The following is a 26,634-nucleotide window of genomic DNA, read 5'->3' on the forward strand; positions in this document are numbered from 1 at the left end:
GAACAAGCTTTTAAGTGAGCAGGTTGTTAGCCCACTGCACCGAGCCGTCCCTAATTTAGCAGTGTAAGACTAGAGGGAAGGCAGCTAGTCATCACCAACCACCGCCAACTTTTGGGCTACTCTTAGTACCAACGAATAGTGGGATTGACCGTTACATAATAACGCCCCCACGGTTGAAAGGGCGAGCATGTTTGATGCGACGGGGATTCGAACCCGCAACCCTCAGATTACGAGTCGAACGCCTTAATCTAATTAGATCCAGTTTTATATTAAAATTTCAAGTCAAATTAGATCCAGTTTCATATTTAATGTCTAATTAGAACCATTTTCTTATTAAAACTTCAAGTCTAACTCGGTCATAACACGTGTATCTTTATGAAATGTTGCACAGTGATTCGATAATCTATTTAACCAAGTACTGCTAAACACTAACTGATGAAGCACTACAACATACAGGCACTGAACAACTTGGCTTCTGTCTTTGTTCCAGACAGTTACAGGCACTGAACAACTTGGCTTCTGTCTTCAGTTGTTCTTCGAGTGAATTCTGTTTTCATGTCTCCAAAGTTTTCGCACATCACTGAAGAACACGGTAAGTGTTGAAACTGTGTTGTTTACTGAAATGTAATGTGCGTTACGTGTTATTATAACACATTATGTTGTAAACAGTATATTTGTTTTTATATATATCAATAGTTATGATACGGTTGGTGCGTTAAACACTTGTAATTGTTAGGACATATTTAAAGGGTTGGAACAGTTCTCTCAACAAGTTTAAATACTTTTAATGGTTAGGACAGTTCTCTCTATATGTTTAAATATTTTGAATACTTGGGACAGTTCTCTATATACGTTTAAATCATTTAATGGTTGGGACAGTTTTCTATATATGTTTAAATATCTGGAATACATGGGACAGTTCTCTAAACACGTTTAACTCATTTAATGGTTGGGACAATATCAATGTTTAAATATTTTGAATACTTGGGACAGTTCTCTATATATATGTTTAAATATCTTGAATACATGGGACAGTTCTCTATATACGTTTAAATCATTTAATGGTTGGGACAATTCTCTATATATGTTTAAATATTTTGAATACTTGGGACAGTTCTCTATATACGTTTAAATCATTTAATGGTTGGGACAGTTCTCTATATATGTTTAAATATCTTGAATACATGGGACAGTTCTCTATATACGTTTAAATCATTTAATGGTTGGGACAATTCTCTATATATGTTTAAATATTTTGAATACTTGGGACAGTTCTCTATATACTTTTAAATCATTTAATGGTTAGGACAGTTCTCTCTACAAATTTAAATAATTTTAATGATTCAGACTGTTCAGTCTATACGTTTAAATATTTTTAAAAGTTGGAACAATTCTCTCTATACGTTTAAAAACTTTTAATGGTTGGGACAGTTTTCTATATATGTTTAAATATCTGGAATACATGGGACAGTTCTCTAAATACGTTTAACTCATTTAATGGTTGAGACAATATCAATGTTTAAGTATTTTGAATACTTGGGACAGTTCTCTATATATATGTTTAAATATCTTGAATACATGGGACAGTTCTCTATATACGTTTAAATCATTTAATGGTTGGGACAATTCTCTATATATGTTTAAATATTTTGAATACTTGGGACAGTTCTCTATATACGTTTAAATCATTTAATGGTTAGGACAGTTCTCTATATACGTTTAAATCATTTAATGGTTGGGACAATTCTCTATATATGTTTAAATATTTTGAATACTTGGGACAGTTCTCTATATACGTTTAAATCATTTAATGGTTTGGACAGTTCTCTCTACAAGTTTAACTAATTTTAATGATTCAGACCGTTCAGTCTATACGTTTAAATATTTTTAATAGTTGGGACATTTCTCTCTATACGTTTAAAAACTTTTAATGGTTGGGACAGTTCGCTCTATGCGTTTAAATATTTTAAAAGTTGGAACAATTCTCTCTATACGTTTAAAAACTTTTAATGGTTGGGACAGTTCGCTCTATACGTTTATATATTTCTAATAGTTGGGACATTTCTCTCTATACGTTTAAAAACTTTTAATGGTTGGGACAGTTCGCTCTATGCGTTTAAATATTTTAAAAGTTGGAACAATTCTCTCTATACGTTTAAAAACTTTTAATGGTGGGACAGTTCGCTCTATACGTTTAAATATATTTAATAATTGGGACATTTCTCTCTACACGTTTAAAAAGTTTTAATGGTTTGGACAGTTCGCTCTATACGTTTAAATATATTTAATAGTTGGAACAATTCTCTCTATACGTTTAAAACTTTTAATGGTTGGGACAGTTCGCTCTATACGTTTATATATTTCTAATAGTTGGGACATTTCTCTCTATACGTTTAAAAACTTTTAATGGTTGGGACAGTTCGCTCTATGCGTTTAAATATTTTAAAAGTTGGAACAATTCTCTCTATATCGTTTAAAACTTTTAATGGTTGGGACAGTTCGCTCTATCGTTTAAATATATTTAATAGTTGGGACATTTCTCTCTACACGTTTAAAAAGTTTTAATGGTTTGGACAGTTCGCTCTATACGTTTAAATATATTTAATAATTGGGATATTTCTCTCTATACGTTTAAAAACTTTTATTGGTTGGGACAGTTCGCTCTCTACGTTTAAATATATTTAATAGTAGGGACATTTCTCTCTATACGTTTAAATATATTTAATAGTTGAGACATTTCTCTCTATACGTTTAAAAACTTTTAATGGTTGGGACAGTTCGCTATATACGTTTAAATATTTTAAAAGTTGGAACAATTCTCTCTATACGTTTAAAAACTTTTAATGGTTCGGACAGTTCGCTCTATACGTTTAAATATAGTTAATAGTTGGGACATTTCTCTCTATACGTTTAAAAACTTTTAATGGTTGGGACAGTTAAGCTCTATACGTTTAAATATTTTAAAAGTTGGACAATTCTCTCTATACGTTTAAAAACTTTTAATGGTTGGGACAGTTCGCTCTATACGTTTAAATATATTTAATAGTTGGGACATTTCTCTCTATACGTTTAAAAACTTTTAATGGTTGGGACAGTTCGCTCTATACGTTTAAATATATTTAATAGTTGGGACATTTCTCTCTATACGTTTAAAACTTTTAATGGTTGGGACAGTTAGCTCTATCGTTTAAATATTTTAAAAGTTGGAACAATTCTCTCTATACGTTTAAAAACTTTTAATGGTTGGGATAGTTCGCTCTATACGTTTAAATATATTTAATAGTTGGGACATTTCTCTCTATACGTTTAAAAACTTTTAATGGTTGGGACAGTTCGCTCTATCGTTTAAATATTTTAAAAGTTGGAACAATTCTCTCTATACGTTTAAAAACTTTTAATGGTTGGGACAGTTCGCTCTATACGTTTAAATATATTTAATAGTTGGGACATTTCTGTCTATACGTTTAAATATTTTAAAGTTTTTAAGCCAAAATATTTCTCTTCAGGGATACAAAATACACTTAAATAAGTGACGACAATAGGATTACTATATGAGAGGTAGACTTCGAAACAACATACGAGCCACATTATAATTAATATTTGATAAATCAAGGAACAAATATGGGTAGTTTGTAAAATGAACTACAGTAATCAAAACTTTAAAAAGCAATTTTTATTTCTGTTTGTTCAACAACCTATCATTTGTAACCCTGTAGAATTACTGATTAAATTATTACATACACTGGGTTGGTCGAAATTCACTTATAATTCGTCTTACTAGACATCTTCAAGACATACCTCGTTCTAATTTATGGTTTACCAACACTAAGGAAGAATAAACCATTCATTATTTGACTCAAACTCAGTTCCCACCACGACATTTTATATCACTAATAGGCCAAAGATATGAAACAATAAATACTAAACATATGATAACTTTATAGGTCCTGGAAAGATCTCTTAACACATTGTGTTACATTTTTTATATCTGTTGAATCAGTCAACTGTGACTCATGAAATTAACAATTACGTGAAGGTTCCTGTTAATCTTACACAGAGATATTTACTGAAACTGAAATCTATTAATCTTACACAGAGGTATATACTGGAACTGAAATCTGTTAATCTTACACAGAGATATTTACTGGAACTGAAATCTGTTAATCTTACACAGAGATATCTACTAAAACTGAAATCTGTTAATCTTACACATAGATATTTACTGGAACTGAAATCTGTTAATCTTACACACAAATATTTACTGGAACTGAAATCTGTTAATCTTACACATAGATATTTACTGGAACTGAAATCTGTTAATCTTACACAGAGATATATACTGGAACTGAAATATGTTAATCTTACACAGAGATATTTACTGGAACTGAAATCTGTTAATCTTACACAGAGATATTTACTGGAACTGAAATCTGTTAATCTTACACAGAGATATTTACTGGAACTGAAATCTGTGAATCTTACACATAGATATTTACTGGAACTGAAATCTGTTAATCTTACACAGAGATATTTACTGGAACTGAAATCTGTGAATCTTACACAGAGACATTTACTGGAACTGAAATCTGTTAATCTTACACAGAGATATCTACTAAAACTGAAATCTGTTAATCTTACACAGAGATATTTACTGGAACTGAAATCTGTTAATCTTACAGAGATATTTACTGGAACTGAAATCTGTGAATCTTACACATAGATATTTACTGGAACTGAAATCTGTTAATCTTACACAGAGATATATACTGGAACTGAAATCTGTTAATCTTACACAGAGATATCTACTAAAACTGAAATCTGTTAATCTTACACAGAGATATTTACTGGAACTGAAATCTGTGAATCTTATAGAGATATTTACTGGAACTGAAATCTGTGAATCTTACAGAGATATTTACTGGAACTGAAATCTGTGAATCTTACACAGAGATATTTACTGGAACTGAAATCTGTGAATCTTACAGCAATATTTACTGGAATTGAAATCTGTTTATCTTACACAGAGATATTTACTGGAACTGAAATCTGTTAATCTTACACAGAGATATTTACTGGAACTGAAATCTGTTAATCTTACACAGAGGTATATACTGGAACTGAAATCTGTGAATCTTACAGAGATATTTACTGAAACTGAAATCTGTTAATCTTACAGAGAGATATTTACTGGAACTGAAATATGTTAATCTTACACAGAGGTATATACTGGAACTGAAATCTGTGAATCTTACACACAGATATTTACTTGAACTGAAATATGTTAATCTTACACAGAGATATTTACTGGAACTGAAATCTGTGAATCTCACACAGAGATATTTACTGGAACTGAAATATGTTAATCTTACACAGAGATATTTACTGGAACTGAAATCTGTGAATCTTACACAGAGATATTTACTGGAACTGAAATCTGTGAATCATACACAGAGATATTTCTGGATATAAATCTGTGAATCTTACACAGAGATATTTACTGGCACTGAAATCTGTTAATCTTACACAGAGACATTTACTGGAACTGAAATCTGTGAATCTTACACAGAGATATTTACTGGAACTGAAATCTGTGAATCTTACACAGAGATATTTACTGGATCTGAAATCTGTTAATCTTACACACAGATATTTACTGGAACTGAAATCTGTGAATCTCACACAGAGGTATATACTGGAACTGAAATCTGTTAATTTTACACAGAGATATTTACTGGAACTGAAATCTGTTAATCTTACACAGAGATATTTACTGGAACTGAAATCTGTTAATCTTACACAGAGATATTTACTGGAACTGAAATCTGTTAATCTTACACAGAGGTATATACTGGAACTGAAATATGTTAATCTTACACAGAGGTATTTACTGGATCTGAAATCTGTTAATCTTACACAGAGGTATATACTGGAACTGAAATATGTTAATCTTACACAGAGGTATTTACTGGATCTGAAGTCTGTGAATCTTACACAGAGATATATACTTTAACTACAATATTTTCGTTCAACCTACGAGGTCAGTTAACAGTGTTAATGGAAGATTAAACGTCTTCATGTCAATTAATGAGATAATTTAACATCTTAATAAGACCTGAATCGTTCATCTTATCAGAAAATGAAATAATTTGACATTGGTATTTGTTTGTATAGAACAATATGACCACTTATATAAAGTTAAAATATAGATTTATCATTTAGTATTAAATATTTGTTTGTATAGAACAATATGACCACTTATATAAAGTTAAAATATAGTTTTTATCATTTAGTATTAAAATAACCATTTACACCCATTATTGTGGAGATTGGCTGGAAAGTAATTTACAAAATAAGACTTACTGTAATTCACGTAGCATATATAAAAAAAAGCTTTAAAATAAACCACGTGTCACATGTAAAGAGAACTTTCACATTAATCATGTGGCACTTATAAATACAAAACTTTACATAATCCACGATGCTTTAGGGTTCTTGGTAATTAATCAAAACATTTGGATTATTAGTGATTGATCAAGACACTTCCCAATCGTTAGAACTGTCTAAACGTGCAGAAAATACTGTCCAAACTGTTAAAATACTTAAAACGTGTAGAGAATTCTCCTCACTCCGTTAAAACAGTTGAAACGTGTAGAGAGAACTGTCCTAAGTGATGAAAATGTCTAAACGTGTAGTGAACTTTCCAGACGTTAGAAATGGTTAAAAAAATATAGAAAAGTGTCTCAACTATTAATAAACATGTACAGTTCTCTGCCAATAGTGTCTCAACTATTAATACTGTATAAACATGTACAGTTCTCTGCCAATAGTGTCTCAGCTATTAATACTGTATAAACATGTACAGTTCTCTGCCAATAGTGTCTCAGCTATTAATACTGTATAAACATGTACAGTTCTCTACCAACAGTGTCTCAACTATTAATACTGTATAAACATGTACAGTTCTCTGCCAATAGTGTCTCAACTATTAATACTGTATAAACATGTACAGTTCTCTGCCAATAGTGTCTCAACTATTAATACTGTATAAACATGTACAGTTCTCTACCAACAGTGTCTCAACTATTAATACTGTATAAACATGTACAGTTCTCTGCCAACAGTGTCTCAACTATTAATACTGTATAAACATGTACAGTTCTCTGCCAATAGTGTCTCAACTATCAATACTGTATAAACATGTACAGTTCTCTGCCAATAGTGTCTCAACTATTAATACTGTATAAACATGTACAGTTCTCTGCCAATAGTGTCTCAACTATTAATACTGTATAAACATGTACAGTTCTCTGCCAATAGTGTCTCAACTATTAATACTGTATAAACATGTACAGTTCTCTGCCAATAGTGTCTCAACTATTAATACTGTATAAACATGTACAGTTCTCTGCCAATAGTGTCTCAACTATCAATACTGTATAAACATGTACAGTTCTCTGCCAATAGTGTCTCAACAATCAATACTGTATAAACATGTACAGTTCTCTGCCAATAGTGTCTCAACTATTAATACTGTATAAACATGTACAGTTCTCTGCCAATAGTGTCTCAACTATTAATACTGTATAAACATGTACAGTTCTCTGCCAATAGTGTCTCAACTATTAATACTGTATAAACATGTACAGTTCTCTGCCAATAGTGTCTCAACTATTAATACTGTATAAACATGTACAGTTCTCTGCCAATAGTGTCTCAACTATTAATACTGTATAAACATGTACAGTTCTCTACCAACAGTGTCTCAACTATTAATACTGTATAAACATGTACAGTTCTCTGCCAACAGTGTCTCAACTATTAATACTGTATAAACATGTACAGTTCTCTGCCAATAGTGTCTCAACTATCAATACTGTATAAACATGTACAGTTCTCTGCCAATAGTGTCTCAACTATTAATACTGTATAAACATGTACAGTTCTCTGCCAATAGTGTCTCAACTATTAATACTGTATAAACATGTACAGTTCTCTGCCAATAGTGTCTCAACTATTAATACTGTATAAACATGTACAGTTCTCTGCCAATAGTGTCTCAACTATTAATACTGTATAAACATGTACAGTTCTCTGCCAATAGTGTCTCAACTATCAATACTGTATAAACATGTACAGTTCTCTGCCAATAGTGTCTCAACAATCAATACTGTATAAACATGTACAGTTCTCTGCCAATAGTGTCTCAACTATTAATACTGTATAAACATGTACAGTTCTCTGCCAATAGTGTCTCAACTATTAATACTGTATAAACATGTACAGTTCTCTGCCAATAGTGTCTCAACTATTAATACTGTATAAACATGTACAGTTCTCTGCCAATAGTGTCTCAACTATTAATACTGTATAAACATGTACAGTTCTCTGCCAATAGTGTCTCAACTATTAATACTGTATAAACATGTACAGTTCTCTGCCAATAGTGTCTCAACTATTAATACTGTATAAACATGTACAGTTCTCTGCCAATAGTGTCTCAACTATCAATACTGTATAAACATGTACAGTTCTCTACCAATAGTGTCTCAACTATTAATACTGTATAAACATGTACAGTTCTCTGCCAATAGTGTCTCAACTATTAATACTGTATAAACATGTACAGTTCTCTGCCAATAGTGTCTCAACTATTAATACTGTATAAACATGTACAGTTCTCTGCCAATAGTGTCTCAACTATTAATACTGTATAAACATGTACAGTTCTCTGCCAATAGTGTCTCAACTATTAATACTGTATAAACATGTACAGTTCTCTGCCAATAGTGTCTCAACTATTAATACTGTATAAACATGTACAGTTCTCTGCCAATAGTGTCTCAACTATTAATACTGTATAAACATGTACAGTTCTCTGCCAATAGTGTCTCAACTATTAATACTGTATAAACATGTACAGTTCTCTGCCAATAGTGTCTCAACTATTAATACTGTATAAACATGTACAGTTCTCTGCCAACAGTGTCTCAACTATTAATACTGTATAAACATGTACAGTTCTCTGCCAATAGTGTCTCAACTATCAATACTGTATAAACATGTACAGTTCTCTGCCAATAGTGTCTCAACTATTAATACTGTATAAACATGTACAGTTCTCTGCCAATAGTGTCTCAACTATTAATACTGTATAAACATGTACAGTTCTCTGCCAATAGTGTCTCAACTATTAATACTGTATAAACATGTACAGTTCTATGCCAATAGTGTCTCAACTATTAATACTGTATAAACATGTACAGTTCTCTGCCAATAGTGTCTCAACTATTAATACTGTATAAACATGTACAGTTCTCTGCCAATAGTGTCTCAACTATCAATACTGTATAAACATGTACAGTTCTCTGCCAATAGTGTCTCAACTATTAATACTGTATAAACATGTACAGTTCTCTGCCAATAGTGTCTCAACTATCAATACTGTATAAACATGTACAGTTCTCTACCAATAGTGTCTCAACTATTAATACTGTATAAACATGTACAGTTCTCTGCCAATAGTGTCTCAACTATTAATACTGTATAAACATGTACAGTTCCCTGCCAATTTTTTAAAACTGTTTAAATATATAAAGAACTCTTACCAGAATGTTAATGCTGTTTATATATGTAGAGAACTCTAGTCAAACTGTTTAAAGTATAGAGAGAATGGTCGAAATCGTTAAAACTGTTTAAACATGTAGCGAGAGAATTATTCCAACTGTTAAAACTGTTTCAATGGTTGAGACTGTTCTCTCTACGTATGTAAACAGTTTTAATAGTTTTGGGAAAGAACAGTCGTAACCATTAGAACTGTTACCCATGTAGAGAGAAAAGTAGCAACCATTAGAACTGTTACAAATGTAGAGAGAACAGTCGTAACCATTAGAACTGTTTACACATGTAGAGAGAACAGTCGTAACCATTAGAACTGTTACACATGTAGAGAAAAGTCGCAACCAGTAGAACTGTTACACATGTAGAGAGAACAGTCGTAACCATCAAAACTGTTTACACATGTAGAGTGAACAGTCGTAACCATCAAAACTGTTTACACATGTAAAGAGAACAGTCGTAACCATTAAAACTGTTTACATATGTAGAGAGAACAGTCGCAACCATTAAAACTGTTTACACATATAGAGAGAACAGTCGTAACCATTAAAACTGTTTACATATGTTGAGAGAAGAGTCGTAACCATTAAAACTGTTTAAATACGTAGTGAGAACAGTTGCAACTATTAGAACTGTTACACATGTAGAGAGAACAGTCGTAACCATTAGAACTGTTACACATGTAGAGAGAACAGTCGTAACAATTAAAACTGTTTACACATGTAGAGAGAACAGTCGTAACCATTAGAACTGTTACACATGTAGAGAGAACAGTCGCAACCATTAGAACTATTTACATATATAGAGAACAGTCACAACCACTAAAACTGTTTACATAAGTAGAGAAATCAGACGTAACCATTAAAACTGTTTAAATACGTGGTGAGAACAGTCGCAACCATTAAAATTGTTTACATATGTAGAGAGAACAGTCGTATCCATTAAAACTGTTTAAATACGTAGTGAATACAGTCGCAACCATTAAAATTGTTTATATATGTAGAGAGAACAGTCGTAACCATTAAAACTGTTTAAATACGTAGTGAGAACTGTTGCAACCATTAAAACTGTTACACATGTAGAGAGAACAGTCGTAACCATTAAAACTGTTTACACATGTAGAGAGAACAGTCGTAACCATTAGAACTGTTACACATGCAGAGAGAACAGTCGCAACCATTAGAACTATTTACATATGTAGAGAGAACAGTCGTATCCATTAAAACTGTTTAAATACGTAGTGAATACAGTCGCAACTATTAAAATTATTTATATATGTAGAGAGAACAGTCGTAACCAATAAAACTGTTTAAATACGTAGTGAGAACTGTAGCAACCATTAAAACTGTTTACACATGTAGAGAGAACAGTCGTAACCATTAGAACTGTTAGACATGTAGAGAGAACAGTCGTAACCATTAGAACTGTTACACATGTAGAGAGAACAGTCGCAACCATTAGAACTGTTACACATGTATAGAGAACAGTCATAACCATTAGAACTGTTACACATGTAGAGAGAACAGTCGTAACCATAAAAACTGTTTACACATGTGGAGAGAACAGTCGTAAGCATTAAAACAGTTACATATGTAGAGAGAACAGTCGTAACCATTAGAACTGTTACACATGTAGAGAGAACATTCGTAACCATCAAAACTGTTTACACATGTAGAGAGAACAGTTGTAACCATCAAAACTGTTTACACATGTAGAGAGAACAGTCGCAACCATTGGAACTGTTACACATGTATAGAGAACAGTCATAACCATTAGAACTGTTACACATGTAGAGAGAACAGTCGTAACCATAAAAACTGTTTACACATGTGGAGAGAACAGTCGTAAGCATTAAAACAGTTACATATGTAGAGAGAACAGTCGTAACCATTAGAACTGTTACACATGTAGAGAGAACATTCGTAACCATCAAAACTGTTTACACATGTAGAGAGAACAGTTGTAACCATCAAAACTGTTTACACATGTAGAGAGAACAGTCGCAACCATTAAAACTGTTTACACATGTAGAGAGAACAGTCGTAACCATTAAAACTGTTTACATATGTTCAGAGAACAGTCGTAACCATTAAAACTGTTTAAATACGTAGTGAGAACAGTTGCAACCATTAAAACTGTTTACATACGTAGTGAGAACAGTCGCAACCATTAAAACTGTTTACATACGTAGTGAGAACAGTTGCAACCATTAAAACTGTTTACATACGTAGTAAGAACAGTCGTAACCATTAAAACTGTTACACATGTTGAGAGAACAATCGTAACCATTAAAACTGTTTACATATATAGAGAACAGTCACAACCACTAAAACTGTTTACATAAGTAGAGAGATCAGTCATAACCATTAAAACTGTTTAAATACGTGGTGAGAACAATCGCAACCATTAAAATTGTTTAAATACGTAGTGAATACAGTCGCAACCATTAAAATTGTTTACATATGTAGAGAGAACAGTCGTATCCATTAAAACTGTTTAAATACGTAGTGAATACAGTCGCAACCATTAAAATTGTTTATATATGTAGAGAGAACAGTCGTAACCATTAAAACTGTTTAAATACGTAGTGAGAACTGTTGCAACCATTAAAATTGTTTATATATGTAGAGAGAACAGTCGTAACCATTAAAACTGTTTAAATACGTAGTGAGAACAGTCGCAACCATTAAAATTGTTTATATATGTAGAGAGAACAGTCGTAACCATTAAAACTGTTTAAATACGTAGTGAAAACAGTCGCAACCATTAAAACTGTTTACATACGTAGTGAGAACAGTGGTAACCATTAAAACTGTTTACATATGTAGAGAGAACAGTCGTAACCATTAGAACTGTTACACATGTTGAGAGAACAATGGTAACCATTAAAACTGTTTACAGATGTAGAGAGAACAGTCCTATCCTGTAAAACTGTTTAAATACGTAGTGAGAACTGCTGCAACCATTAAAATTTTTTATATATGTAGAGACTTCTGCCCAAGCCGTTAAAACTGCTGAAAGACACAGACAATTTTGTCCAAATCGTTTATACTGTTTATTAGATATAGAGAAATCTACTCAAACTGTTAAAACTTTTTAAAGGAATTGAGAGAACTGTCCCAATGGTTAGGAAACGTCTATCTGATTTATAAACTCGTCTTGTAACAGTTATCTTAAACTTATTTATCTTACTGATTTACCACAACATAGTATTATTATTAATTTATGTTTGATGTTTATTTTGTAAATAATATTAATATGTGTTTTCAGCGTTTCTTTACAGAATCATCGTAATATCCAATGGAAGTGAGCAATGTCTCTAAGTGATAACAAAAGTGGCTAATGGCGCTTGTCGTCACACATTCATAAATGTTTCGACATGAATACTGAGATAGAAACAGTGATTTATTAACAAGAAGCGACATAAGTGACATTGGAACTTCAGTATAAAGTTGTCCGGGATGTTTCCAATGAGGAAGAACGACCTTCTCGGAAACCAATCAGACCACTGCAAAGAGACGTTTTCTTATCTGACAGAGCAACTTGACTGTCAACTTAGTATCTACGAAAAGAAATATTTATTGTGTGCAGAGCGGGGAGACATTGTCTCAGTTCGAAAGTAAGTGTGAAGCTTGGATTTTAGGATCATATGTTTACACATTCTTTCTATGACAACCAATAACAACGTTTTAATTTTACGGTTAATATCCCTAACTTCCCAACGTATTTTTAAATAGCTAATAAATAAAGGTGTGAATATAGATATGCGCCACCTACCGTCAGGAAGACTTGAGAGCAAGAATTATACTTCCTCACATATGTATAAACAAATATAATCAAACTAACCAATAAAGATGAATCAGTACGATAAAGTTAATTGCTGGTTAGTGGAATTGTTCATAACTCACCAGAACTCTTCAACAACGGATTCAAGTTTTTAATTTTTCCAGAAGTTTTCACATTACCCCTGGCAATGCTGGATTATCCTAGTAGCACTTTCAAGGGCCCACGCTAAATGCTTTCAAGCTATCAACATGTGTTGACCATTCCCAAATTATACGTTGATAACAATGGATTGTTCATTTCGTTATGCACTTTAAACGAAAGACAAAACTCCATAGATTGTTCCTCATTAAACAAAATATAGATGGAACGCTCTATAAGTGGATTTTGAAGGTTTAAAATTCACGTACCGTTACACACCGAACAGTGTAGTACTTGTATTCTTGGCTGAAAACAGTTTGCCAAAGAAACTGATAAAAACCAATTTGGTGTAAAGATTGTGAACAACAAACACGAAGAGAACACAAATCACGAGTCTGATTATTTCAGTGGTTCCGGAACTTTTGATACACTTGTATCTCAAACCGTTTTTCAGAAGATTGAAAGCCGAACATTTCTGGTCATTACTGATGGCTTGTTTTCTGCCATGTCAAAACGCCAGAATGCTTATCAAAAGGTGAATGTTGTATTTGGATTCCTTCTTCAGTTACAGTCGTTTACACCTGAAGAGATTGTGAAGAGGTCATTAAATATGACCAAGACAAATCCAGAAGATTTGGAAGAAAGTCTCGGTGCAGTTTACTGAACTTTTGAGCACTTATCTTGTTTGTCGTTTTGGCACTAAACAAGAACTTGTACAGTTACAGTTTTACTGTTTGATAATTGACCATTCTTTGGAGTCTTGTCTTCCAAATGTAGAAATTCCCTTGCGCATCTATTTGTCATTCACGGTTACCAACTGGAGAACGGTCATTTTCAAAACTGAAAAGGATTAAAATACAACCAAAAAGCACCATGGGTCAAAACAGATCGAATAATCTTACTCTGATGACCAATGGACATGAACTTATGAATGAAATAGACATTCCAGTATGATCAATACATTTACTCATACTAAATCTAGAAAATATAAACTTGAAAAGGTAGTTGTTGTTTTTTTCCTTTTGACGTTTCAAACCGATACCTACATGTAAGTAATACTGAAATGTTAGACTTATTTGTCGTATTATCTAGCTGTATAGTAAATGAAAAAATAGAATTACTTTACTATGCAAGTTAAAAATTGGTGTTGACTCTTGTTGTTGGGCCTATTATGGTGTTGGCCCTGACTCTTGGTGGTAGCCTTTCATGAAAATACTATTTTAGTTTTCAGTTTCATACCCGAAGTACATCCGGTTATTAAATCTCATTATCAAATTAACTGAATGAATTTCATCAGTTATATTACGAATTTCGAAAGCAGTGGGATTTGTTCTACGTATTGACAGATGGCGCTTAACTCACAAAATGGAAACGAGTGTGTGTTTTTCTTATAACAAAGCCACATCGGCCTATCTACTGAGTCCACCGAGGGGAGTTGAACCCCTGATTTTAGCGTTGTAAATCAATAGACTTACCGCTGTACTAGCGGGGGACGAATGAAAACGACCTAAAACATCAAGTTTGATCTCTTCTTAAGTCCTATAATAATTTATTTAGAAAAGAAACCAAAAATATCGTAGTTGATAATTTATAACATGAATGTGAGCTGTCGTCAAACTACATCCATAAATTCAAATTACACAGAAGTGAGGCATAGAATTACAGTAACAAAACAAAAAGTCAGGAAATAAATATTTTGAAATTCGGGTAACAAAATGCACACTAAGCTAGAAATTAATTTTGTTATTTGCATTCAGTTGCATAGCAAAATTTCAGGCTTAGCTTACAGAATGATACATTACCATTTCCACTTCTGGGGGATGACCATTGATGGCTCTACTGTAAGTCCAAGGGAAGGACCTATAACAATAAACAAACAAATCGTGTAAGTCCAAGGGAAGGGCCTATAACAATAAACAAACAAACCGTGTAAGTCCAAGGGAAGGGCCTATAACAATAAACAAACAAATCGTGCAAGTTTGTTGGTTAACAGATTCTGATCTAAAGTTTTATTTTATGTCAGTTTGTTGGTTAATACATTCTAAAGTTTCATTTTATGTAAGTTTGTTGGTTAATAGATTCTGATCTAAGTTTCGTTTTAGAATTCTAGAGAATCACAAGTCTAATCCACGCTTCAACATCAATGTTTGTGACCCGCTCGGACGAACAGCCCTGGTGGTGGCCATCGAGAACGAGGATTCTGGACTAATCGAGCTTTTACTGAAACATGGAATAGAGACCGGAGATGGTCTCTTGCGTGCTATTGAGGAGGAATATGTGGAAGCTGTGGAGATGTTGCTCCAACATGAGGAGAAGGTTCACGTGCCTGGACAACCCTACGTAAGAAGTGTTTAACGTCAACCTTAACCCTAGTTCATCACGTGTGGTTCACAGGACATAAGGTTAAACACCTGAGTATGACATGAGATACAAAACTACTTGTATTTGATTATGTCAACTCAAAGTGCACATTAATGATGAAAGGTTAAGTTACTTGCACTCAAGAGAAACTGTAAAACTAGGATTTTTAGTTTCTAAAAATCTACTCCACTCTCGTTTTATAATACTAGAATGATATACACTACATGGCCAGAAGTATGTGGACACCCCTTCTAAAACGTGGATTCGACTATTTCAGCCACACCCATTTCTAAATGGTGTCTAAAATCAAGCATACAGCCATGCAATCTCCATAGACAAACATTGGCAGTTGAATGGGTCGCACAGAAGAGCTCAGTAACTTTCAACGTGCCACTGTCACAGAATGCCACCTGTCCAACAAGTCAGTTTATCAAATTTCTGCCCTGCTAGAGTTGATCAGGGCAACTGTAAGTGATGTTATTGTGAAGTGAAAACGTCTAGGAGCAACAACAGCTCAGCCACGAAGCGGTAGGCCACACGAGCTCACAGAACGGGACAGCCGAGTGCTGAAGCACGTAGCGGGTACAAATTGTCTGTCCACAGTTGGGACACTCACTACCAAATTCCAACCTGCCTCTGGAAGCAATGTCAGCACAAGAACTGTTCGTCGGGAGCTTCATAAAGTGGGTTTCCATGGCTGAGCAGCCACACACAAGCCTAAGATCACCATGTGCAATTCCAAGCATCAGCTGTAGTGGTGTAAAGCATACTGTCATTAAACTCTGGAGCAGTGGAAACGTGTTCTCTGGAGTGTTGAATCACACTTCACTATCTGGCAGTCTGACAGATGAATCTGGGTTTAACTGATGCCAGAAGAACGCTACCTGCCTGAATGCATAGTGCCAACTGTAGAGTTCTGTGGAGAAGGAATAATGGTCTGGGGCTGTTTTAATGGTTTGGGCTAGGCTCTTTAGTTTCAGTGGAAAGAATTCTTAATGCTACAGCATACGATGATATTCTAGAGAATTGTTTGTTTCCAACTTTGTGGCAACAGTTTGGGGAAGGTTCTTTTTTATTTCAGCATGACAATGCTCCCGTGCACAAAATGAGGTCCATAAAGATATGGTCTCCCGAGATTGATGTGGTAGAATTTGACTGGCCTGCACAGAGCCCTGACCTTAACTCCATTGAACACCTTTGGGATGAAATGGAACTCCGACTGTGAGCCAGACCTTCTCGCCTGACATCAGTGTCCGACCTCACTAATACTCTTGTGGCTGAATAGGAGCAAATTTCCGCAGCCATGTTCCAAAATATAGTGAAAACCTTCCCAAAAGAGTGAAAGCTATTATAACAGCAAGGGGTGATCAACTCTATATAAATGTCCATGGTTTTGTAATGAGATGTTCATCAAGGGTGTGATGATCTGGTGTCCACAACCTTTTGGACATGTAGTGTACTTAACTTGTAGCTACTTTGGTAAGTAACCACGTAAATGTGTCCCTAGAAACCATTTAATTACAAGGAAAGTGTTAAAAGTACGATACAAAATATGATCCTCTTCAACAGTAATATCGCATGACCCAACAAGTGATTACACCCAGTCACTTTCGAACCCATATAATTCTACCTTATTAAATAAATTAATTCAACTTGCTTGTATTCTACCAATGTTCAAGGGTTAGATGTGACGAACAGTTACTTAACGTGTTACCTTATTTTTTTATGTGCATCCCTACCTCCAGAAAATAAAGGTTCGATGTGGGCAAGTACCTCTACTGTTGACAGTAAACAAACAAACAGTTACGTATCTCTACTGTTGACAGTAAACAAACAAACAGTTACGTATCCCTACTGTTGACAGTAAACAAACAGTTACGTATCTCTACTGTTGACAGTAAACAAACAAACAGTTACGTATCTCTACTGTTGACAGTAAACAAACAAACAGTTACGTACCTCTACTGTTGACAGTAAACAAACAAACAGTTACTACCTCTACTGTTTACTATCAACGGTAGAGGCACATAAAACATTTTTATTTCAGTTCATGTTCTATCCTTTCCATTTTAAGCATTTAATACGATATGTCATATTTGTTTGTTTTTTTGTTTTGAAAGTTCGCCCAAAGCTATATGAGAGTTATTTGCGCTAGCCGTGCATAATTTAGCAGTGTCAGACCAGAGTGAAAGCAGCTAGTCATTACCGTCCACCGCCAACTCTCAGGGTACTTTTTACCAACTATTAATTGGATTGACCAAAACATTATAACGCCCCCACGGCTAAAAGGGTGAGCTTGTTTGGTGTGACGGGATTCAAACCCGCGACCCTCTGAGTAGGAGTCGAGTGCCTTAACCACTTGGCCATAGCAGTCCTTTATCATATTTATGAAAGGAGTGATGAAGATTTTGATGTCTACAAATGTTTACAGTAACTACAGAGAGTTGAACACAGTACATAAAATATATTTTGTATATTCAAATCAGCAAGTCACGTGACAACCAGAGCTAATATAAAGTCGCGATGGAACGGAGTGTATCAAAACTACACTTTAACATTGTTTGGCGCGTCTCACGTAGATAGCGTGATGCCACTGACAAGAAATTGCTTTTGTGAAGGGTGTTACGCCCTTTAATATTTATACACTCATGAAGACATGTGCAAATGGGAATTATATAATTCCTCAAACGAGTATACCTCTCGTACTTTAACAAATGAAACGTTGATCAGTGATACCACCTCGGAACAAAATGATGTAACAAGTCGTACCCAATCAAAGTGCTGCGTTTTATAGCGTGTGAGAATCCACGAACACCAAAGGTAGTGTCAAAAACGATTCATGTATACGACATTATCTGGAAGGATATCCATCTGGAAAAGTGATATAAGTCACGTATACTCCAGCACTTTCCGCTCCCATATCCGTTCAAATATCTTAAAAGGTTGGGAAGAAATACATATGATTTAAGTTGTCGGATGGATTTCTCTGTGGCTAGACTGTTAGAAAGGGTTTTGATAAATTTTCTTCTTCATACCCTAGGTGGATTATGGAAAGCTTATATGGAGAGGGTGTGCTTTGATCATGTCAACCTTAAGGAGGAGAATGTTACCACTGGAATCACACTGCAGGGCTATTGTTAAGTTGTGAGATGTGACACAGCAACAAGGACTGTGACGATGTAGTGAGATTCTAATATCATATTTATAAAACGTACTGAGTTCTGTAGAAACAAATAGAAAACTGTTAAATCTTATAACAAGTTATTAAATTGCGAATGAATCGAATAATTCACCTTTTCTAAAAACATTAAAAAGCGAAAACAGCGTTTTATGAAGAAATAAATAACAATAATAATGAATCACACTGAGAACAGGCTAATAAAGTATCTTTCTTTCAGAGTTGGGAGAAAGTGGCTCATGAAATGGCCAAGTACACGACCGACGTCACCCCTCTAATACTTGCTTCCCATAAAGACAACTACGAGATACTGAAGCTACTACTCAACCGTGGCGCCACCTTACCTATGCCACACGATGTACGCTGCGGGTGCGATGACTGCGTAGTGAAGGCCTCTAGCGACTGTTTGCGTCATTCTTGTTCTAGAATTAATGCTTATCGTGCCCTCTCGTCTCCGTCACTGATAGCGTTATCTAGTAAAGACCCGATTCTTACGGCTTTTGAACTGAGCTGGGAACTGAGACGCCTGAGTTCTATAGAAAATGAATTTAAGGTCGACTACACAGTAAGTAACGGTAATCGAATATTTTATATCGTTTTTGTGTTGGTTAAAACCAAATGTAATTTAAAAAATCTACTAAAAATTATTATGTTTTATCAAGTTGAAAATAATATTAAGTATTTGTTTCCCGCACCAACGATTGTAGATTCAGGTCAGGAAGTCTATTGTGTAGCTTTGTCCTTCAGAAATCGACTATAAATTACGTATATTACAAACAAGCTATTTGCAAAAATCTTATTAAAATACAAATCATACTATACTTTGTTCTTAGACATGTATTTCTATGATTTATATCCTATGTTTTATAAAAATGCATTAGAACCCTAACAAGTCTGGTTAGGGAAATGCTGTAACATAGATAACATAAATATAAACATTATAATGTTTATGTTGTAACCTTTATATTGTTTATGTTATAACGTTTATGTTGTAACCTTTATATTGTTTATGTTATAATGTTTATGTTGTAACCTTTATATTATTTGTTATGTTTATGTTGTAACCTTTATATTGTTTGTGATATAAAGTTTATGTTGTAACCTTTATATTATGTTATAATGTTTATGTTGTAACCTTTATATTATGTTATAATGTTTATGTTGTAACCTTTATATTATGTTATAATGTTTATGTTGTAACCTTTATATTGTTTGTGTTTTAAAGTTAATGTTGTAACCTTTATATTGTTTGTGTTATAATGTTTATGTTGTAACCTTTATATTGTTTGTGTTATAATGTTTATGTTGTAAACTTTATATTGTTTGTGTTATAATGTTTATGTTGTAAACTTTATAATGTTTGTGTCATATTGTTTATATTGTTTATGTCATATTGTTTATATTGTTTATGTTATAATGTTTATATTGTTTATGTCATATTGTTTATATTGTTTATGTCATATTGTTTATAATGTTTATGTCATATTGTTTATGTCATATTGTTTATAATGTTTATGTCATATTGTTTATGTTATATTGTTTATATTGTTCATATTGTTTATAATGTTTGTGTCATATTGTTTATGTCATATTGTTTATATTATAATGTTTATATTGTTTATGTCATATTGTTTATATTATAATGTTTATATTGTTTATGTCATATTGTTTATATTATAATGTTTATATTGTTTGTCATATTGTTTATATTGTTTATGTCATATTGTTTATAATGTTTATGTCATAATGTTTATGTCATATTGTTTATGTCATAATGTTTATGTCATAATGTTTATGTCATAATGTTTATGTTATAATGTTTATGTCATATTGTTTATATTGTTTATGTTATAATGTTTATAATGTTTGTCATATTGTTTATAATGTTTATGTCATAATGTTTATGTTATATTGTTCATATTGTTTATAATGTTTGTGTCATATTGTTTATATTGTTTATGTCATATTGTTTATATTGTTTATGTTATAATGTTTATATTGTTTATGTCATATTGTTTATATTGTTTATGTCATATTGTTTATAATGTTTATGTCATATTGTTTATGTCATAATGTTTATGTTATAATGTTTATATTGTTTATAATGTTTATATGATTTACAGTCCAGTCCACTGAATTTCAAAACAAAAACATTTTATTTTATCAACTAAACGTTACACAAATTTCAAGACGGACCTACCGATAGGCCTAGCTTCATAGCTAAATACGGCCCGGCATGGCCAGGTGGTTAAGGCGTTCGACTCGTAATCTGAGGGTTGCGGGTTCGAATCCCCGTCGCACCAAACATGCTCGTCTTTTTAGCTGTGTGGACATTATAATGTGACGGTCAATCCCACAATTCGTTGGTAAAAGCCCAAGAGTTGGCGGTGGGTGGTGATTACTAGCTGCCTTCCCTCTAGTCTTACACTTCTAAATTAGGGACGGCTAGAGCAGATAGCCCTCGTGTAGCTTTGCGCGAAATTCAAAAAACAAACATAACTAAATACTGTACAATCAACTACCTGTTAGTTTTCTCATGTTTATCGTCAAAACACAATTGAATATTTTCAACACCGAACTGACTGACTAACTGGCTGAATGTTGTGTCATCTATTCTGGCCTAATTCGTGTTATAAAACTTTGGAGAGAAATTCGAACCTTAAACACATGACTTTGTGACAATAATAACACAAACGTCTACATTAAAACACAATCTACAACAGTATCGGAACTTTGTTTAGGTTGTTAACCTATAGGTCGGTCTATAGCATGAAAATAAGTAATTCTGTATATTAAGCATGTTAGATTAAAAAGAGGCCAGTTTTATATTAATAAGTCCACTAACTGTTCCAGGAACTACGTCAAAGGTGCCAAGAATTCGCCACATCACTTCTAGATCATGCTAGAACATCTTCAGAACTGGAAATCATATTAAATTATGACCCCTCTGGCCCGGCTTTTCAGACCGGAGAAAGAATGAAATTAGAACGTCTCAAAGTTGCTGTAAATTACAAACAGAAAACGGTAAGAGAAAGTCTCCAAAATTGCTACGTAAAACAGTAATTGAAACTCAGAAAGTAATTAGTAATAGTCTCAAAAATCTTTACAGAAAAGAATAAATGAAACTGTTAAAAATGTGTACGTAAAACCAGTTAGTGAAATTCTCAAAATTGTCTACGTAAAACGGTTAGCAAAACTACCTAAAGAAATCCATAAGTGAAAATTTACAATTTTCAAAAATACAAAAGAAAGAATGTTATCTCATACGATATATAGGTTGACAGTACGACAATGTTGATGCTATTTTATAACTTAAGTAACAATTTACCTGCCAAACTAACACGATTTGAGTGTGGCCTCAGCTCAGTATTTCAGGTCTGCTCTGAGTTTGTCTTCTTGAGGAGTAAAGTAATCGTTTTTTTTCAGTTCAGGAAAACATGTTATTGGAACTAATTACTTACTTTATAAAATAAAATTAGAATTTATTGTTCGCGTAGGACAATCGTGGAATATTTGTTTATAAGACTTTCAATTTGATGATGTCCATGAATGTGTCTCGCTGGAGCAGAAAAGGGAATTATACAAAAACAATTACACTGACACTTATGGATAATATTAGTGAACATAAAAATTTGAAGGTAAAAGAATAATGCATAATTATACCATCATCATTAAACATAGTTCTTGTCATCACAATAACACCATCATCATTAAACATAGTTCTTGTCATCACAATAACACCATCATCAAAAACACAACACCACAGAAGTCTAATATCATTGCTCAAAAATAGATTTTGCACCGTTTAACACTAAAGTTCCAGTATACGTTTTAAAGAAACTTTAACGTAAAAACAGAGGAACTTAGTGAATTCCATTACTTGTCTTTCAGTTTGTTGCTCACTCCAAAGTGCAACAGTTGCTTGCCTCTGTCTGGTATGAGGGGATGCCAGGATTTAGAAGGAAAGGTTCTATTGGTCAGATATTGGAGATCGCAAAACTGAGTGCTATGTTCCCAGTCTACTCAATGGTATACATCTTGGCACCACACAGCAAAATGGGTCTCAAGATGAAGAAGCCTTTCATGAAATTCATCTGTCAATCAGCATCTTACTGTTTCTTTTTGTGTGAGATACTTTATTGTGAACATCTAGATCAGTAGACCCCTCTCAGTCATGGTCAACATCTAGATCAATAGTCCCTGTCCTCTGTCATGGTCAACATCTAGATCAGTAGTTCCCTCTCTATCATAGTCAACATCTAGATCAGTAGTTCCTGTCCTCTGTCATGGTCAACAACTAGATCAGTAGTTCCCTCTCTGTCATGGTCAACAACTAGATCAATAGTCCCTGTCCTCTGTCATGGTCAACATCTAGATCAGTAGTTCTCAAACTCTGTCATTGTCAACATCTAGATCAGTAGTTCTCAAACTCTGTCATTGTCAACATCTAGATCAGTAGTTCCCTCTCTGTCATGGTCAACATCTAGATCAGTAGTTCCTGTCCTCTGTCATGGTCAACATCTAGATCAGTAGTTCCTGTCCTCAGTCATGGTCAACATCTAGATCAGTAGTTCCCTCTCTGTCATGGTCAACATCTAGATCAGTAGTTCCCTCTCTGTCATGGTCAACAACTAGATCAGTAGTTCCCTCTCTGTCATGGTCAACAACTAGATCAGTAGTTCCTGTCCTCTGTCATGGTCAACATCTAGATCAGTAGTTCTCAAACTCTGTCATGGTCAACATCTAGATCAGTAGTTCCAGTCCTCTGGCATGGTCAACATCTAGATCAGTAGTTCCAGTCCTCTGTCATGGTCAACATCTAGATCAGTAGTTCCCGTCCTCTGTCATGGTCAACATCTAGATCAGTAGTTCCCATCCTCTGTCATGGTCAACATCTAGATCAGTAGTTCTCAAACTCTGTCATGGTCAACATCTAGATCAGTAGTTCCCGTCCTCTGTCATGGTCAACATCTAGATCAGTAGTTCTCAAACTCTGTCATGGTCAACATCTAGATCAGTAGTTCCCTCTCTGTCATGGTCAACATCTAGATCAGTAGTTCCCTCTCTGTCATGATCAACATCTAGATCAGTAGTTCCCTCTCTGTCATGATCAACATCTAGATCAGTAGTTCCTGTCTTCTGTCATAGTCAACATCTAGATCAGTAGTTCCCTCTCTGTCATGGTCAACATCTAGATCAGTAGTTCCCGTCCTCTGTCATGGTCAACATCTAGATCAGTAGTTCCTGTCTTTTGTCATAGTCAACATCTAGATCAGTAGTTCCCTCTCTGTCATGGTCAACATCTAGATCAGTAGTTCCCGTCCTCTGTCATGGTCAACATCTAGATCAGTAGTTCTCAAACTCTGTCATGGTCAACATCTAGATCAGTAGTTCCCTCTCTGTCATGGTCAACCTCTAGATCAGTAGTTCCTGTCCTCTGTCATAGTGAACTTCTCTAAAGTAAGAAAAGAAACGTGTCTGTCCTCCACCCATAGTTTACCATTTAAGATCTTAGGCTGAAAAAATATATGCGAGTGTAGTATGGTGTAAGGAAATATATAGGTGTAGCATAAACAGTTGTATATATCTATACGTAGGAGTCGTACAAACAATTGCATATGTATATATAAATAGTTATAGTTTAAACAGTTGTGAGTATAATTAATCACAGTAGTGGTTCATAATAGGGATTGCATAGAATTCCTCAAAACCATAATAGACCTTTGTGATAAGGAGCAACATAAACCCTAAAGATTTGGTTAAAAAACATGTTACAACCTTTGCTTTTGACTGTTAAGGTTGTACACATATAACAATGCACCCACAAGACTTACAGGAAGAAGAAAATCCATCAAAGTAGCAAGTTTGTAATTATAGTGTTATTATTCTCTTGGTTGTCTACAACAAAAACAGATTGATATATTGTACCCAAACCTTTTGTAGAATACTAGATAAAGTACTAAAAAAGCCATAGGTTACTGAAAAATCGATTTGTTTCTTGTGTATTTTACCTATGCTAAAATGTTTAAAGTCTAGTGCAGTGGTTCTTAACCTAGGGGTCGTTTGAAGTTTCTCGGGGGTCACGGAAGGTTTGGGAATTATTGGGGAAATCATGGAGCAGTTTGTAGTTTTCGTGGCAAGTGCCCGTAACTACCCACCAATGAGAAACACGCTGAAGTGCGGCAGTTGAACCGCATCGAGATGCTTGTTGTGTAACTACCCGTCTAATTTTGAGTAAAAATGTTCATATATTACAACGTTTAGAATTGCCTAAATGTTTTTAACTATATAATATTAATATATCAAACTTAAAACTTAAATATTTAAGTGTATTTAGTGTATTTTCTCATTAACCCTAACACTGAGTGAATATGTAGGTTTTGTATGCTGTTCAGTATTTCCATGGATTTTACATTTGTTTAGCACTTGAAGCATTTCTCAAGGTCATTTATTTGTAACATTTTCAATAAATTAGGATCTTTATAAAGTTTTGTTTTATTCTACCTTTACACAAAGTTCACCATTACAAAAATTATTAGAGGGATCATGGTAATACCCTGGAGAGTCTCAGGGGGTAAGGCATGAAAAAGGTCAAGAACCACTGGTCTAGTGTAAATGATGTTACCATTACCCTTTGAAGTTAACTTCTTTTCAAATATATGGTGATCCTTTAAAATGTTAATTACAGGAATTAGCAGCAGATAATAGATTTGTTATATATAGAATACTAATTTGTTTGTACAATCAGTGTCTTTAGGGAGATAAGTCATATATTATGAAGAATTAAATAAATCATACACATAATATTAAATTTTATTACAAACATTCGTTAAATTATTAAAAAACACAAAGCTTATTTTAAATCATATTTTTGACATATATGTGTTTATTTGAAAAGCCTGCTTTTCTACTAGTAACTTTTGTACAAATTTAGTGATATTGTATCTTAATCTATGCATTATGTATAGTTAATTTAGAAGCTACACATGTTTACTATATTCTCAAACAAATATCCACGACAATCTTCAGCTGCACCTTAACATTCTACATCTCGAACTAATGCGATCTAATAGCCAATAGCTACAGTAAATCATCATGAACCTAGCTATGCATATATTATCATTACAATGTATAAAAACAGCTGCCATAAAGTAATTATTTGCCTTAGTTGATCATAAAAAGCCAACAAGCAAGATAAACAAATAAAAAATGCGAATTTATAATCCTACAAATAGGAATTATAAAACTAAGTAAACAAGGCTGGAGATCCAACAGATATTATTTACACAAACTACAATCTCTATTTTTACTTAACCAAATGTAACAACTGGTAAAAGCATTTACCTAAAATAGAGGTTTGTAGACAAAATAAATACTGTCTACAGTAATACAGCCTTGTTTGTCTTTACTATTATGACCCTTATTTACAAGTTTTCAAATTCTCTTACCTTTAATATTGTTTATCTACTTGTATATATATATATATGGAAATAGTATAAACAATTGTGAATATATGTGTGTGTCTCTGTCTATGCAGATGTAATTTAGATACTTCT

General features: G+C 33.6%; 1 protein-coding gene and 1 long non-coding RNA gene across 3 annotated transcripts in view; one reads left to right on the plus strand and one right to left on the minus strand.

Moving 5' to 3' along the window:
* Window positions 1–453: 453 nt before the first annotated feature.
* LOC143228633 (transient receptor potential protein-like) overlaps window positions 454–26,634 on the plus strand; it is a 44,296-nt gene continuing 18,115 nt past the window's right edge. The window contains exons 1-6 of one of the 2 annotated variants that reach the window (XM_076459861.1): window positions 454–592; window positions 12,886–13,234; window positions 15,642–15,879; window positions 19,299–19,643; window positions 21,932–22,102; window positions 22,970–23,204. In XM_076459861.1, the coding sequence (XP_076315976.1) occupies window positions 13,077–13,234; window positions 15,642–15,879; window positions 19,299–19,643; window positions 21,932–22,102; window positions 22,970–23,204 (1,147 nt within the window). In that variant the 5' untranslated portion in view covers window positions 454–592; window positions 12,886–13,076. The remainder of the gene's footprint in view (window positions 593–12,885; window positions 13,235–15,641; window positions 15,880–19,298; window positions 19,644–21,931; window positions 22,103–22,969; window positions 23,205–26,634) is intronic. The other variant, XM_076459862.1, reaches the window with a different exon arrangement.
* The window catches only part of LOC143228634 (uncharacterized), a 32,241-nt gene continuing 20,798 nt past the window's right edge, over window positions 15,192–26,634 (minus strand). Inside the window, exon 3 of the long non-coding RNA XR_013015367.1 lies at window positions 15,192–15,399. This is a non-coding gene — a long non-coding RNA (uncharacterized LOC143228634). The remainder of the gene's footprint in view (window positions 15,400–26,634) is intronic.

This window comes from Tachypleus tridentatus, chromosome 10 (genome assembly GCF_004210375.1).
Source record: "Tachypleus tridentatus isolate NWPU-2018 chromosome 10, ASM421037v1, whole genome shotgun sequence".
Taxonomy (NCBI): Eukaryota; Metazoa; Arthropoda; class Merostomata; order Xiphosura; family Limulidae; genus Tachypleus; species Tachypleus tridentatus.